The sequence below is a fragment of the Corvus cornix genome, chromosome 2 (genome assembly GCF_000738735.6).
Source record: "Corvus cornix cornix isolate S_Up_H32 chromosome 2, ASM73873v5, whole genome shotgun sequence".
NCBI classification, from domain to species: domain Eukaryota; kingdom Metazoa; phylum Chordata; class Aves; order Passeriformes; family Corvidae; genus Corvus; species Corvus cornix.
In genome coordinates, this window is record NC_046333.1 from 136,037,650 (window position 1) to 136,054,194 (window position 16,545).

Consider the following 16,545-nt stretch of genomic DNA (forward strand, 5'->3'; position numbering starts at 1 on the left):
GTAAACTTCTCCTTTTTTCTGATGCTTTGAACTTTTGTGTCATTTTTCTCTATAGAAAGTCTCTGGACTTCTCATTCTCATCCACTTATCCAAACGAATAAAATATACATGTGCTTGTTTAGTGTAACAGAGGAATTCCAGCTCAGTTCTACCTCTTGTTGAAGTCTATGAAAAGTAGCTACGTCCTTGTGCTAACACTCCAATGATGAAATTAAAACAATTTATTTTACTGGGGTAAACCTTGTCTCAGGGAACATTTGAGTACTATCAGCTCAAAAAAGGACCCTTAGCACACTTGGGGTCAAGTTCTCAGATCTTGCAAAATTTAAAGCTGGCAAATTTGGGCAAATGCCTTTCCAGTATTCCTGACCTCTAGCTCATCACAAACTCTCCAAGGTGCTTGCTTGATGCTAGTAAATTGTTTCTTCACTTAATGGTCATAAGCAGCAAACACAAACACTGCTTATGAGATTATCATTAATAGCTGCAAGAGCATTCCTGGTGACAAAATGACGCATTAGTTACCACCTGTAATGCCACACATGGCATTTGGGTTCCATTCAGCATTTCAGCCTGGGATCATCTGCATTTTAGATATACCTTGATAACCAGCAAAATTTGGAGAATTTCTGGCTTCCTCATTAAAACATGCTTCTGAGCATCTTGTCTTACTCATTCCTATATTCTTAAATTTAGAAAAATAATTTTCCCATTTTTTTAAAAAGAGAAATGTCTTATTCTAACTATGGTGAGTTTTTCTTCAGCAGACTGCACTACTGCTTAAATATGCAGTATTGCTACATCTGTAGGGCCACACACCAGTAAACAGTTTACATCTGCACTGTTTCAGGACATTTTACTGAACACAAAGCTGGATAGCAGAGTAATTTCTCAGTCTTTTCTGTCACATCAGGACAAAGTATCTGATTGTGTGTACTTTAGTGATAGGTTGGTACCTCAGCAGTCACAGATTTGTGGACTGTATTATTTACCCTTCCTACAGGTTTTTAATCAAATCTTCTATCAACCTCAAATTGACAGACTTCTTGCTCTGAAGCACCACCCTCACCTCTCACCTTATATTTAGCCTTTTCAATATCTCTCTGGGTCCCTTACACTTTCCCTGAGCTGACCCTGCCTAGACCAATAGTCCAAAGTCAGAAACTGGGTCATCAAGCAGATCAAGCCATAAAATTTAATTTTTGTCAATTATTATTGAATTAATTCTGCTGTAATCTTCCTTTGCCTTTAACGGTAACCTTGTGGTACATGGCAAACTCCTCTTCTCTTGTGTGCCTCTGCAAATACAGTTGTCTTACTCATGCTTCCCTGCATAAAACTTTGGTATTGTAACAGGTACAAATAGTTCTTTTAACAACTAGCATGAGGACAAAGGCTCTAATGGTTGAGCTGTGGGATGTCATGAAGGTCAATGATGTCAGAGGAATATACAAAAGACTATTTATCGCATCAGCCAGAATTCTTAGAAAAGCCAAGATATCAAACTGGATCATTCAAGAAAAATGTGAAGAGAAACAGCTTTAATCATTGCCTCTGTATTTAACAGGCTAAAGTGATAAAGAATTTTGCAGTCCATATCTCCTCCACGCAAAAATAGTAACACAGGAAAACTTTCTAGCAGGTCATTGATGGCCTTTCCCATTGACAGGATAGAAGTGACGTGGGAAAGATAGGTGGCCCTTGGCCATTTATCTCTGCTGTGGTAAGTCACACACAGAGTGAAGTATGAAGTTTTAGCCAAGGAACAAAGGGGAATAGTTCATTCAGGAAGAGATTAGATCATCTCTTTGAGCAATTTTCCCTCTAAGCAGATCCTCAAAATTCTAGGCACAGCACCAAAGTCGTTGTGGTTTGGGGGTTTCCCATTACTGTGTTGAATTTTTGATGTGGCCTAGAAGGCTGCAGGAATTTCCTGATGAATTAAGACTACAAAGGGTAAATATTTAACTATGACACAAATAAATATAGTTAATACTTAAATGATAAAGGCAGTGATCCTAAATCCTCATTTCAGCCACTTTTATCTGCATATGACTGCCCAATTTTCGAAGGCTGCAGCAGTTTTTTTGGGGTTCTTTGGTGTTGGAGAAGACTTCAGGAAAATAGGTTGTACATGAAGCCTTTCTCTGAGATTTCAGAAATATCCAGTAATTTCTACACAGGTTTTTCAATTAAAAAAAAAATTTTAGGAGAAGTAGTGCTCTGATAGTGATAGTGAGATAATTATTTGAAGATCCTTGCCTTTTTGAGACACAAATGCATGACTCAGAAGGGAGAAGAGAAAGACATGTAAATGACCTTATTATTCACCCTTACAGTTACCCGCACACTGAGCTGAAGGCAGAGTTTTAGAAAAGAGATTTATTTAATATAGTTCTCTTTCCTTCAAAAGACTTCTGCATGAGAACTAAAATGCCCAGAAGATAAATATTGCTAAAGCTACTCAAAGTTGAATTGAATGAAAGTGAAAATCATCACTATTAAATAGAACCATGGGTGGTTTGATCCAAATTCAAACATTCGTTCAATACATTGCCTAGAAAAAGAAAACAAAAAAAATTATCATTTAACAACAACTAAATTATTTTTTTCCTAAATCTCCACTGTGCCAGACCATATTTGCAGGCAAGAGATTCCAAAAGAAAAATACACTTTTATAAACATAGGCTGAAAACTTTAAAACATGCATAAACAATATGATCCAGAGGGCAGGCAAGTCCACTACAGTCCTGAAGATGAATGTAAAAGCATCTCTACAGATTGTACTAGAACTTCTTTGATTTTTGTGGGTATTTGAAATATGTTCCATGGATCTGGAGTGTATTAAAGGTGAAAAATTAAAATAAATCTAAAAATATTAAATTTACACATCAAGAGTCAGATTTTTTTTTTCACCTACATTCCAGACATAGTAATCCCACTTTGAAGAATGAAGAGCCTTGGTAAGGACTCAAAGTTTACTGCAACATTTAAAATAGTGGGCAGGAGCCCTCAAGTGTGTCAAACTCAGTGCTTTCCTCTTTAAAACATTGCAAGTTCCCTCTGCACTTTTAGGTTGCTAACAGTGTTATCCCTAAGACTTAAGTTTTGTAATTTAAATAGTATCATTCTGTATGCAAGAAAAATCTCTTGCATACAGAAAGCCTTTAAGGGAAATTTAGATGTGAAAGAAGGCAGGATTCGTCTATAAATGGCACATCAGCCTGCAGCAGAAAAAGTTTTTAGATTCAAAATTGATTAGCACCAATCTGATCATCTATGTTCTAGTGTGAAAGAAGCCATGTTGTCAAAACCAGACAAATTACCTTCTAAGGTTGTCTCTTCATACTCCCAATTTTCTCCCACAGTTCTCTAGTCTTGCCTTAATTTCATCCTGGCAGGGGTGCTCAGAGTTTATCCTATCTCTACTGTAATCTCCCAAGCCTCCTTGGTACAAAAGGAGCAGATAGAATACCAGGACCCAAATTCTCAAGCAGAACAGAATCAGAAGAAAATTCTGCTAAATGGAACAAGTGAATTTTGGTTATTTCCATACATTCCTATGTCAGAAGGAATGCCCGGTACCTGTATTTGCAACAAGATAAGTAGAGACAACATGACAAATAGCAACAATTTACAAATAAAAATCCCAAAAGAAGTGATGAAAAATTATAGGTATACACTTAGGCCATTTCCTATTAAAGAAGCAGATGTCATGCATGCACGAAGCACAATCAGGTTTGTCTTGCAACATGTACGCATGTAAAAACAGCAATGCGCCTGGAATGGGGAAAACAAAATTCCAATATTTTTTCCAGAATATACGAAAATTCTTGCTTCATATACATTCTGGAAAGGACAAAAGCAAATGTGCTTTTGTAAAATGCTTTTTCAGCTACACAGTTGGGGAGCCATTCACACAGAATTGATACATGTACAACAAACTAGGTTTCACCTTGCTACCTGTTTTTTTTTTTAAGCCAACAGGTCAGCTTGAGAACAACAGATTGACAGCAAGTAGATTGGTAAAACATGAGAATGGATTTAAGACACAACACTTAGAAACAGATTTCCATATACCTTAACACCAAACACTCCAAAGATCAAAATGCATGTATGTGTGCACACACTCATGCACCAGAGTGAGGTGTGGAAGGGAGAGGAATTCTGCACACTTCTTAGAGAGTTTTTGATCAGCCACTTTTTACTCATAGATCTTCTACACAGATTTTTCAACTGCGACATTTTACATGGATTTTCAACCTATTTCTCTCTCCTTTAAGAAAGGAATAGTAACACAGACCATATGATTGACCATGTACTATCATGTAACAGACCTTTAAAGTACCTTTCCTAAAGACACACCTATTCCACCATGGAACTAGCATAGTTCTCTTACTATTACCCTTTTCTTAGTGGTTTTTTTTCTTTACCTTTTTTTTTTTTTTTCATTTTTCCTCCTAGAAACTAGTCAAGGAAGTATAAGAAATTTCTTTCAATCAGGTAGCTCCATGGCCTAGAATACTGATTTTCTATATGACTTCCTCTGAGTAATTACAGCATTATCTTAAAAATTTTTTTGGTTGGTTGGTTTGGTTTAAACCTGAAAGCAAACCATTTATATAGTGTACCTTGAGCATCTTTCCAGCTGGCCCTGTACCTGTCTTGCTTTGACCATCTGCACCATATGCCTGTTCAATGTTGAGTGTAACTCACTGTTAGGTCTTGTCTAGACAAGAAAGTTGTGAGTTTGACTTGCATCAGTTTTAAACAGGGATAATTAAACTGGTGCAAGTCCCAGATTAGAATTCTTATCCCAGTTGAGTAGTGACTTACACTGTCTTAGATTACCCAGATTCCCAACTAAGGCAATGAAAAGTGAATTTTGATCTTTGTGCAGAAGTATTAATGAGAATGCAGTGCAACTGTGCAACAATTTATGGCATTTCTAAGTTACCCTTCCAGGTGAATATTCACCACCCTGTGTTTCATAACACTGTCTAAAATATGCACATGTGGTTGCACAAAAATAAGTTTGTGTAAAGTACAGCTTGTTTCAGAAGAAAAAGGTTTTTTCTGTGAACTAAGAAACTATTTCAATTTCCTTTTCCTGATCAAACTTCAACCCCTTAACAAGAGAGGAAATTCTTATGCTACTGGGAAGACTTTTACACCAGGACTGTTTATTCAAGACACTTGAGCTGCTGGTATTAAAGATGAGTTCACAGGACAACTAAACCGTGATACTGTTCTAGAAGGTCCTCATTTACTAGCTCTTCCTCATTTACTAGCCTGCAATTGCTGCAAATACAGAGAATAAGACTGAACTAAAATGAACTGTAAATTGAGATGAATACAAGTAGACTGTTAAGTATCTTCACCTTTCAGATTTTGCTTGCAGTAGGTCATGCAAATGATCCCAGTTTTGATAACAGCAAGTTTATTCAAAATTTTTGGTAATGGTAGCTCTGAAAAACAAGGCATTCCTCACTGGTCTTCATGAGGATCCGTACAAGATTCAGTTGCTTGCATTTTAGGCTGGAGCAGCAGCTGCTTGACAGGTTTTAAGAACCCTGCAAGAATGAGGACTATTCTGACTGTGAGCAGGACACAAATAACCCATTTACCCAACAGCAACCTGCAAGATATTCTTGGCTTTATAGATGTATATTCATTGTATTTATCTGCTTATTTTTTATGCAGTACTTTAGTTACTTATATTAAAAGCAATTTCCTTCCAAAAGATTTTTAATCTCACAGTTATCTGTAAGTATTGTAAACATTATTATAATACATAAACTGTTAAGATCACAAAATACCTTCCACCAGAAAGACTCCAAAAGCAACACAAAAAATAACATATTAAGCTTCCCAAAAGCCTTGTGAAATTGGATAGTAGTGCTACATCTGTATTAGAAAAGGGAAACCCGAATGCTTAAAGTTTACAGTTTCCTAGCAGTCACAAGCAAAGTCCATACTATAGACATGAACAGAAGTAAAGATTAAATCCATCACACTTAACTGAGGCATTTAAATCAGGAAGTGGGCTGCTCAGGATTTTCCTGGGGTCAGTGAAGAGAAACAGGGACTTCCACAGGACAGTTCAGACAGCTGAGTCTTCCTCTGGGCTTGCTATGGTCTCATGACACAGCACTGAGATTCTCGGCAGCAAAGAAAACACTATCTTGGGTAACTGGTATTCTCCTGGAGAAGCTGGCAGCCAATGACTTGGACAGGTACACTCTTTGCTCTGTTAAAAACTGGCTCTAAGACTGGGCCCAGAGTGTGAATATGAATGGTGCTACTCGAGCTGGTGGCCAGTCACTCATGAGGTCCCCAAGGTTCAGGGGGGCCAGTCCTATTTAATGACTTTATCAATGAACTGGATGAAGGGATTGAGTGCATCCTCATTAAGATCACAGATTACACTAAGTTGAGGGGTAGTGTTGATCTGCTGGAGGGTAGGAAGTTTCTGCAGAGGGATCTGGACAGGCTGGATCTACAGACCAAGGCCAACAGTATGAGGTTAAACAAGGCCAAGTGCTGGGTTCTGCACTTGGGTCACAACAACCCCCTGCAGCATTACAGGCTGGGGGCAGAGTGGCTGGAAAGCTTCCCAGTGGAAAAGGACCTGGGGGTACCAGTGGACAGCATCTGAACACCAGCCAGTGTGTGCCCAGGTGGCTAAGAAGGCCAATGGCATCCTGACCTGTATCAGGAATAGTGTGGCCAGCAGGACCAGGGCAGTGATTTTCCCCCTGTACTGGGCACTGGTGAAGCCACACCTCGAGTGCTGTGTCCAGTTTCAGGCCCCTCAATTCAAGATGGGTAGTGAGTGGCTGGAGCAGGTCCAGAAAAGGTCAACAAAGCTGGTGAAGGGTCTAAAGTGTAAGTTGTATGAAGAGAAGCTGAAGGAGCTGGAGAAAAGCCTGGAGAAAAGGAGGCTGAAGTGGGATCTTCTCATTCTCTACAACTATGCAAAAAGAGGTTGTAGTGAGGTGGGGGTTGGCCTCTTCCCCTGAGCAGGAAGTGACAAGAGGAAATGGCCTCAAGCTGTGCCAGGGGCAGTTCAGGTTGAAGGGCAGGGAAAAATTCCTCAGTGAATGGGCGGTTAAGCATGGGAACACACTGCCCAGGGAATTAGTGGGGTTGCTGTCCATGAAGGTGTTCAAGAAAAGACTGGATGTAGCACTTCGTGCCATGATTTAATTGATGTGGTGGTGTTTGGTCAAAGGCTGGACTCAATGACCTTGGAAGTCTTTTTCAACCTTAATGATCCTGTGATTCTATAATTCTAAGTTTGGGTGGGATGATGCAGTCTTAACATACCCAACCTCACTACTTTTCCCCTATTGGCTGTCTTTTTTTTTTTTTCCAGGGCACACAGCACTGATTGCTTCCAAACCACATAATGGAATGGGAACGATGAGTTCTCAGCACCCTCAAAATGACATGCCATTTACTGTATACCAGTTTCATTTAGAAAAGCTCTCAGTGCTCCAAATGAGATCTCCCACTGGGCATCTTGGCTGGACAATTCTGATGACTAATAAATGTAACATTTTATTGTTACCAGAAATTTCCTAATTATGGCTGTCATCACTGTAAATAAACACATTCAGGTCCTACTGAACCTTATGATAAAGCCTTGCCTCCAAGCATGGGAAATGTTTTTTAAAGTAATAACTGTCTTTCAGTCTAATTCCCTGATTCTTCTGCTTCTTAAAAAAAATTAATTGCCAAATAAATTATTCCCCAATAATGTAAAGCTTTTAGGTATTTCCACATTTGAAGTCTTGCTTCTTTCTTGTGGTTACATCAGAATGTTCCAAGGACTTGAGCAATTTGACAAATAAAGCTTTGAAAAGCAGGCATATTTTTGGCCAATAGATTTTTGGGGGTATATAAGCAATTTTGGGTTTACACTCAAATGTATTTTTTTGGAGCCAGTTTATTTCCATGAAGTTATTTTTAGTCCTTAAATTTGGCTTTTATACATATATACTTGCTCACTGAGTAGTACACTAAGAAATCCCACTAATTCCACCCTTTGTTTCACAACATGTTTGTGGGAACTGCACTTCAAATATCACTAGGATGAGGCTCTGCTTTGGATATGAGAATTCATTGACGCCAAAGCAGAAAGAAGCACCCAGAATAGTAAGCAGCCTCTGTGTCTAGGAAATAAATACAGGTTTGAGCTGGACACCAAATAGGAAGCTAGTGCCCAGTTTTGGATGAACCCTTCTCACTGCTTCCTTTTAGCCCTGGCCTACCTTGAAAAAGGAAAGGTTTACTGGAAAGCCATTCTTTACACAGCCATGTTAGTAATGCTCATACATGCAGAATACCAGATTCTAAATCCAATTTTCTTTGTGGGAGTTAGCAGGAGTTCCTCATGCATCTCCTGGTTGCGCTTAACATCCAAATATCATGTGAATTTTTAGGTCACAGGTCACATTGCAAAATACCCAATGAAACATAATTATAAATAAAATGGAACTTTTACTATTTCTTGTGATAGTTCAACTAGAGAAAATTGGTTTCTTAATATGACAAAACTTTCGCATACACAATGACCATCTCCATCTGTATATTAATATAAATTTGCCTGATAGGACATTATTACAGCTTTTTAGATCTCTCCTATCCAGGGCAGGCTCCATCACATTTTCACTCAGCTTGCTCTGTCATATTTTCACTCAGCTTCACAGAAAGTGTGACATGTAAGGGATTTTCCCATCTTCAGCAAACCATAAAAAATCCAAGGCAAAAATCAGCCACTCCACACATATAAGCATATTATATTTCATTGCAGAAAACAGGAGTTAAGCCCTGATGGCAAAGACAGCACTAAGAGACAGACTTCCAGTGGAGCCACAGCACACAGTGACAGACACCAGTCTTTCCAAAAGCCATTTTCTTCTATGTAGTGACTGGCCCCCTCAAAACCTAGATCCCTTACCTGTTTAAATCCTAGGTGAGGACTTGTGTTGTTACTGTCGCAAAATAAGGAAGTCAACAAAGACCACAAAAAATATCACCAAAAAAAATTATCAAAACCATTGTAAGAATAAACTTTAGACTATCAAATGGTTATAGATATATCCCAGAAAAATTGCTCATAATTTCTTTCTTTAATGACTGAATCCAGACCATAATTTCATACTTCCTCAGTTGTTGCTGGTAAATAACAGCACAGGCACATTGAAGGGAAAGGAAGTGAGTTGAAGCTTCTTTTTCTTTTTGGTTTAAGTCTATCTACCTACTTGTAACACTTGTATGTGTTAGCTTCTAATAGTATACTATCATTAAGCAATATTTTTAAACTTTTATGGTATTCTGCTTAGATAATGAGCAAGAAGAAAAGAAAGAGTGGATCATGTAAAACTCACTTATTACTGTTATAACAATTATTACTACCATTTAGATGGCAGGAAAAGTATATGGAACATTCATCTCTACAGCTATCCTGAATGTACACTGAGTCCATCGATACTCTAAGTTCAGCAAGCCAACAGCAACTTCCTAAGACACAATGATAACATTTCTTTGGCAATACTTAGACACTGCAACTAAATACCAAACAGCGTCACGTGAGCCAGTCAGTTACTGCAAGAAAGAAAATGTGATGAACTGTTTGTTTTGAACTATCAGTATAAACATATTGCAGAAATGAAACCCAAGCTTAAACAATGGGGAAAGTTATCCGGTATTAAAATAAACAGTTCTAGGAAAAATCTCAAAAAATGTTTACCAAGTCATCTTCTTCCACGTAGTTTCTGTGCAGAGCATTTTGCCATATGCCTGGTTTGTCCACCAACCCTAGTTACACTGATTACAGATATGCAAATTATAATGGACAAGGCTGGGCCTTAATTGCCTGTAATTGGCTCCACAAGCATTTTTATCTACAATCAAGCTTGTAGATCATCAAAGAAGCAATTTTGAGTTTAAGAAAATAAAAAAATTTACTTTTTTACAGAAAAGTATACTTGTTTTGCTTCTAGAACTCTGATAATTTAGATATTGAAGAATAACAATTTAAAATTAAAATACTAGATTTAAGTAAGCCATGATTCTTACAAAATTTCATACTAAGTATTTTTTAAATATCACAGGGGAGCACTTGTGCTGAGAAAATAATTCACTTTGCCAAACATTGGCAAGGTAAATTTTTATTGAAATTTATATCTATTACTTGAAGTAATCAACATAGCTCCTTTATGCAAGTCAGACTATTTCTAAAATTCTTAAACGTTATTTCTGATTATAAGTATTCTCTTCCAGTAAAAGACCTACAACAGTTAATTATTCTTTAGTTCTTTCACAGCAGGTGCACTGTAAAATGCTATTTAGTGTAGAAAGTTTAGGGGGAAAAATAAACGCAGAGAATAAAAATGAGATGTGAGATATCTACGTAATATATTCATTACACTTGAGCATTATACATGTGTTGAAAGGAAATGAGTTATGGCTGAGACGCTTTGTAGTGGCAACAACAACAAAGCAAATTCAGTATTCAGAGATGCTATAAAGGAGCTGCATCAACCTCATTTGTTCAGAGTGAGACATGGCCCTTCACACAGAGAAACTGGTCCTTTCATTCCAAGGAAAACTGACACATGGGGATACATGCATAATCCCAGTTTTATGCTAACCCCTGGGAGCAGGGGGTTGGGGGCTGGGAGGGAAAGGAGGAGGGGGATAGTTCTTCCCTCAGCCTGTTTTACAATCATTGCAGAAGAAAACAGTCCTCAAATATAAACCCCTGTCATTGGGCTTCCTACCTGTTTAATCACTTCCCTCCAAAGTGTGAGAGGACTAACCCTCAGACATTCACACTCCAGAGACTCATATTTCCTTATGTTCAGTGAAACAGTGATCTTAGTTCAGTCTCTAGTGGACAAACACAGAATAAGTTAAGTCTTAGAAGCATGATTCAGCAGGCAATTTCCTCAAGTAAAATCATATGTGTATAAAAGCAGAAAACAACTTTCCTCTTTTTAGTGCTTGTCTCAGCCTGCCAAGGCACAGTAAAATAATTTCTTTTCCTCTACATAAAACATCCCCTGATTTCCAGTCCTATATTCCCCAAGGCAGATCAAGACGTTAAAAAATGAGGGAAGTAGTCTAAAAATTAAATGCTTGGTTATATTTTCTGCACAGAATCTTCTCTCTCTTGCTACAGCCAGGTATCCAAGAGAACAAGTAATTTACAAAAAAATCAGGAAATCCTCTCTAAAAATTCTAGTAGAGTTAGGGGGGTGGGGGTGGCTGTATATGCTTTTTTGACATATTTCTGTCTTATATACTGACTGGATGAAACAAAAGTTGTAAATGAGATAGGTTAGCAGCAACTATGCTAATATGAAGTTTCAGCCCACCTAGTAAGAGTCTTCATTAGAGTTTTATTGATGGTCACTCTTAGTATGAACTTGTGTTGCAGTTAAATCCTGTATCTCTCAAATGGGCACATATACAGCGTTTTCTGTACCATATTATATGACTAGTTGCATCACTCAATTGTGCAATTTTCTAAGTTTTGCCAGGTCAAAATGCCAGCATGTAAATGGGAATATCACAAATAGCTGTACACGGACTGTTTATTTATTTTAACTGGCCAGCTACCCCAAAGCATTTTCTTTACCAAGGCATGGACAATATCCATGCAAGGTATGTAATTTTACACAAGTGAGTAATCATGCTAAGGTGAATGGGACTAATCATATGAGTGAAATTATTCACATATTTAATCCTTTCAGACTCAAACTTCATAAAAATAATTACTTCTATTAAGTCACTGCAACACTTTGAAACCCATTTTCCCCTTTCTAGGAAAGAATGCACATATACAAACACAAATTGAAGCAGGCTGTTTCAAGACCAGTGTATTCAACATGGTTAAACTGTGAAGTTTTAGAAGAGTGAATGTCTATATATTTTCCTGTTTCTTTCCAGAAATCAGCTGGGTAGAGTAGTATTACAGGATCTGTTTATGAAGGAGCAATGATATTCCTAACCCAGTGCCTTTAAATGCTGACTTTTTAAATGCTCCCTTTTGCTGTCAGCGTAGCAGGTATCCTGTATGACATCTGAGCTGAATCTGTGAACTATAAGTAGTGCTTACAAGAATTTAGTAAGTTCTATCAGTAGAGTCTCTGGAAGATTTTTGTGTTCTCTGACTCACACGCATACACAGTTTCTTGAAAAAAAGCCTTAAGAAGTTGCATCTTTCAGTAAAATGAAGAAAATTCTGCTCCCGAGAGCAATGTCACTAGGAAGGGTGCACTCTGGCTAAAACATTTGTCTCCTACACAGCCAAGAACTATATCAATCCTTATTATTTCTGTTCTCATAGAAATTAAGGAAAACTTTGAACAGCATAAACATCCCCCAAAAAAATCATTTAGTGAGAAACAAAAAAAGGAAACACTTACTTTTTGCAGCCACTGAGTGTAATTTTCCATCACATGTTCCAGATGTTGCAGTTTCTGGGAAGATAAATCCTGTTCCACGTGAGGAGCATCTCTCTGAAGAGCATTTGTGTTGTACTGGTCTGTCGTGCTTTCACGACAGTTCCCGTCCTGTTCTGGCAGAATGAAAGTATAGGTGCACTGCCCGTGCTGAACCCGGTTAAATCTTCTCCCACTGGCTTCTGGACCCCGACGCTGGTTAGTACAGCCTACAAGAGCAAGAATCGCTGCCAGGAAAGCAGAGGAAAAGAAAACTGACATGTTATTACAACTTTCCTTTCTTGCTTTAAGAAAAACTTTTTCTTCCTCTTTCTTAAATTTGTTCTTAATTTCCCTTAAAGTCTTTGGAAAAAGGACTGGAGCAGCACACTTTAACAATCAACCTTGGATAAACTGTTATTTTTTTTTAATTTCACTGTGAGGATAGCTTCCTTAGTTAAAATTGGGAATATTTATTGCATAGTAGTTAAGATTTATTGTTTCCTCTCTGTTACAGTCCAGCATGTAGCCTGCTTTAGTCAGCTGCATGTGCATATCCCAGTCTCTTTCCCCTACACTATCTGCTGCAGAACTGCTATTTTCTCTCAGGCTTCAGTGAGTTTTATTAAGGTTGCACTTTCAAGCCAAGCTGGAAGCAAGCAGCCTTTCACAAGATGACTTGACAGGAATGCGTGTATGAGTGCGCCCCTATGCTAAGGATGGCTGATGGCTCAGTACAGAGGGATCATCTTACAAACTGGCTGGATGCATGACCTCAATCATGCATGTCTGCCCTGCCCCTGCTGCATACAACTGCTGGGGGCTTTGGGCAAATTCACGTAAGTTTAATAAGTGAGTCAGTCCACCTTAATACACTTCATATGTTCGCACTGACCTATTAAAATGTAGATAAAGTGTAGAAGTTTGTTGTAATCCCTCTGTAAATATACAAAGCACTGAAATTAAAAATTCTTTCAGTTCTGCTCTGCTCTGTATCTATTAAAGAATTCTAGGTCGGGTGAATGACACTTAGAGGGAAAAAAGTTTAGTTTAACCCTCACTAAGTTTAGCTAATTTTTTAAGACAATTGTGTTTCTTTAACAGTTTTCAGAGAGCTGTTTTACATCATATATTGAAATTAGGGTTGCCAAATAGTAATCAGGAAAGGCAGTTCAGAAGGATAACAATTTTCTGTGTTTGGTGTCTAAAGTAAGGTAACTAATTAGAAACCAGTGAGAGATAGTGACTGAACAATTCCAGACTATCTTCTGTACTACTGCATAGTTATCACATGCATAACACCAATTTGCAAGTCTGTATGGGCTACACAGGCACCCCTCATTATATGGGGAAACTTTCTCTGGGGCATCTTCCTCAGAATAAGACTGTGCTAACTGCTTAAAAAACTATCTTAAATAATGCCTTTGTTATTTCTAGAGACAAATAAAAAATGCACAGATAATAAACAGGATTGGAATATTCATGAAATTCAGAGGAATCTGGATCTGAGTTCCTGCACTAGTATTTGTTGTTGTTAAATAAATATCAGCCAACACTAATGTGGAACACTTTGCACAATATTTCCCTTTAAAGTAAGTGGTCTTCTAAATAACAATAAAGCATCACTAAAAAAACCATCAAGGAGACCTATTTGCAAAAATACTGAGTGCAAACACCTTCAGTGCTCATGCAATTGTGACCTGTATCACAACTACAATGTCATTCTTAAAGAACTGCCTGGAATATTTAGCCAGGCATCTGACCTGTTCCCATGGAAGCTATTCCTACTGAAACTGCAAAACATCTTGCATCTGGAAAGAAACCACTTCCTTTGAACCAATAAGTAATATCCCCTACAGTAAAATAGAAAAAATGATAAGTTCTTATCTTTCTCTGAATTTTTTATATATCCAACACAGAGAGAGAAAGAAAAAAGGGGAAGAATACAAAGCAAAAAGCAAAGCATCAATGTTACTGTTGCTTTGAGCAAAATCAGAATATCCTTCCACCTCTGAACTGTTCAGACCAACTTAGCACTTGTTTTTCTCCTTCTGAAAACCAACTTCTTAGTTTGCTTTCTTCCTTGCATACAGAACTTCCCATAACTCACCACCACCACCAGAACTAATTCTGCTGTGGTTTATTACACTGTCTTTGCAATTATTGTGAAATATATTTCTAAAATATTTGCTCATCTAAGATTAGAGATGAAAAGGGAAGAAAACTGTAGGTTCAGACACTGATCTGAAGGGTTAGCAAAAAAGCAGCTATATTCCCTCTGAGGCAAAGCGAAAATACCAGAGCACAAACATGGCAACAATACATGCTTTTCTTGTAAGTAAAAAAGAGTACTTTATGAAAGGGCCTCAGAGCAGCTGAAAGGGGGATAGCAAAGGTGGGTGTACAAAGGCTTCCTAGACTTCCTAGACTAAAGTTCATATTTTCAAATATGAACGCACATTTACACAAATGCCTCATTCATTTTCTGCAGAGCATTTAAACAACAAATTTATTCACATGCAAATGTGGAAAAGTAAGACTGCAAATTTACACTTGATGTTTTTCAGATGAGGATTTCACAGAAGAGCTGGCTCCCTTGGTTGCTGTTACATGGCCCCTTCCTGCTGGCTTGAGGTGACTTCCCCTTCTGTCCCCCTTCTTCCTGAGGGATAATAGCCATCAAGACCTTCGAGAACCATGCAGAACTATCAGGCATCTTTGACATTTGCTTGTTTGTCTCCAGCTTAGTTCCCTACCACAGCACCTGCCTTTCAGTCCCCCTGGCCCAGGCCCCAAATGGATGGATCACAGGCAACGTGCAATTGTCAGGTGTCACAGCAGGGAGGTGTGGCAGAGCCATGCAGCAGCCAGAGCATCCCCTACCAGCACACTGCACTCAGGCTTCCTTGCTAAAGAGAATCAACTCCCCCCACCCATGCACTGTCCACATCTGTGTTATAAGAGTAGTGCTTCTGAGGCATCTTGTGTCCAAACATGTGGTGTCTCACGCAGAGGCAAGGAAGGGATGGCAGGATTTAGGTGAAAGCCCAGGAACCATTCTGTCACTCCTAGTTTGCAGCCTTTCCAGCACACAGGGAGACACAGAAAGGGATTCATGAATTGTGATGGGATGCACTTAAATATTTTCAAGGGTTCCTTGAAATGTCAGCAGCTCTGTTGGCTACATAGAAACTCAGCAAGCTTTCGGGCTGCTCTGGCTGACCCCAGAGTCAGAGCTATTCACCAGGGTCCCTAACTAAAATCACAGACATTCCCAGGCCTGTAACACAGGGACCAGCAAGGTCAGCTTGCTGTTTCACCAAACACACAGCAAAGTTGTCTTGATAAACACATTGGACCAACCAGGCCAGGTTCAGTTTACACTCCTCCCTGACACACTCATGGTTCCCTGCATACACAGGCAGAAGTGCAACAACCAGTACTGAAAAAATCTTTCTTCCAGATTTACAGATTATTCCAGTTAATTCCACATTGCAATTTTATAAGGAATTCCATTTTATCTAAGGAAAACAGATTCAGAAATAAGAAGAGTTTTTATTTTCTGAAGTTCCCTATTCCTATTAAGGTGTTTTTCTTTTCAAAAACAAACCTACCAACCAGCCAAACACAACATCCTGCTCAAGAGTTTCAGTGATTTGATGTCTTATACCTGATTTGATAAATGTATGGTTTATTATTCGAGTACCATGTGATCTATGTGACATGTCCCAGCTTTGCAAGAACTGAAAATTTCAGTGAGGTAAGGAAAAAATAGTTCTCACAGTTCAGTCAAAGTCACTGTGGGTATTTCTGCAGGATCTTACATTATATTCTACAGATAAAATCTAAATGATTTGCCCAGGATTGCACAGTTGCTCAACCAGAAACTGAGTAGGGATGCGTTTAAAAGTCTCTTTATTTTCCTAAGACCACTTCCTCCATCACAATGATTAGTTTCATATTCCTTGAACTTTTCCTCCTGTGTAACAGGGAAGGGATGGATCCAGAGGCTTCCTTCCCAGACCATGCAAAGTCTCATACCCATTGCTTATTTAATAGCTATGTGAAATACTGTAGCTCACTATGTAAT

General features: G+C 38.4%; 1 protein-coding gene across 1 annotated transcript in view; it reads right to left on the bottom strand.

The window, feature by feature from the left end:
* ANGPT1 (angiopoietin 1) overlaps positions 1–13,142 on the bottom strand; it is a 157,185-nt gene extending 144,043 nt beyond the window's left edge. Inside the window, exon 1 of the mRNA XM_010404855.4 lies at positions 12,441–13,142. Coding sequence (XP_010403157.1) covers positions 12,441–12,737 — 297 coding nt within the window. The 5' untranslated portion in view covers positions 12,738–13,142. The remainder of the gene's footprint in view (positions 1–12,440) is intronic.
* Between the last annotated feature and the right edge of the window lie 3,403 nt (positions 13,143–16,545).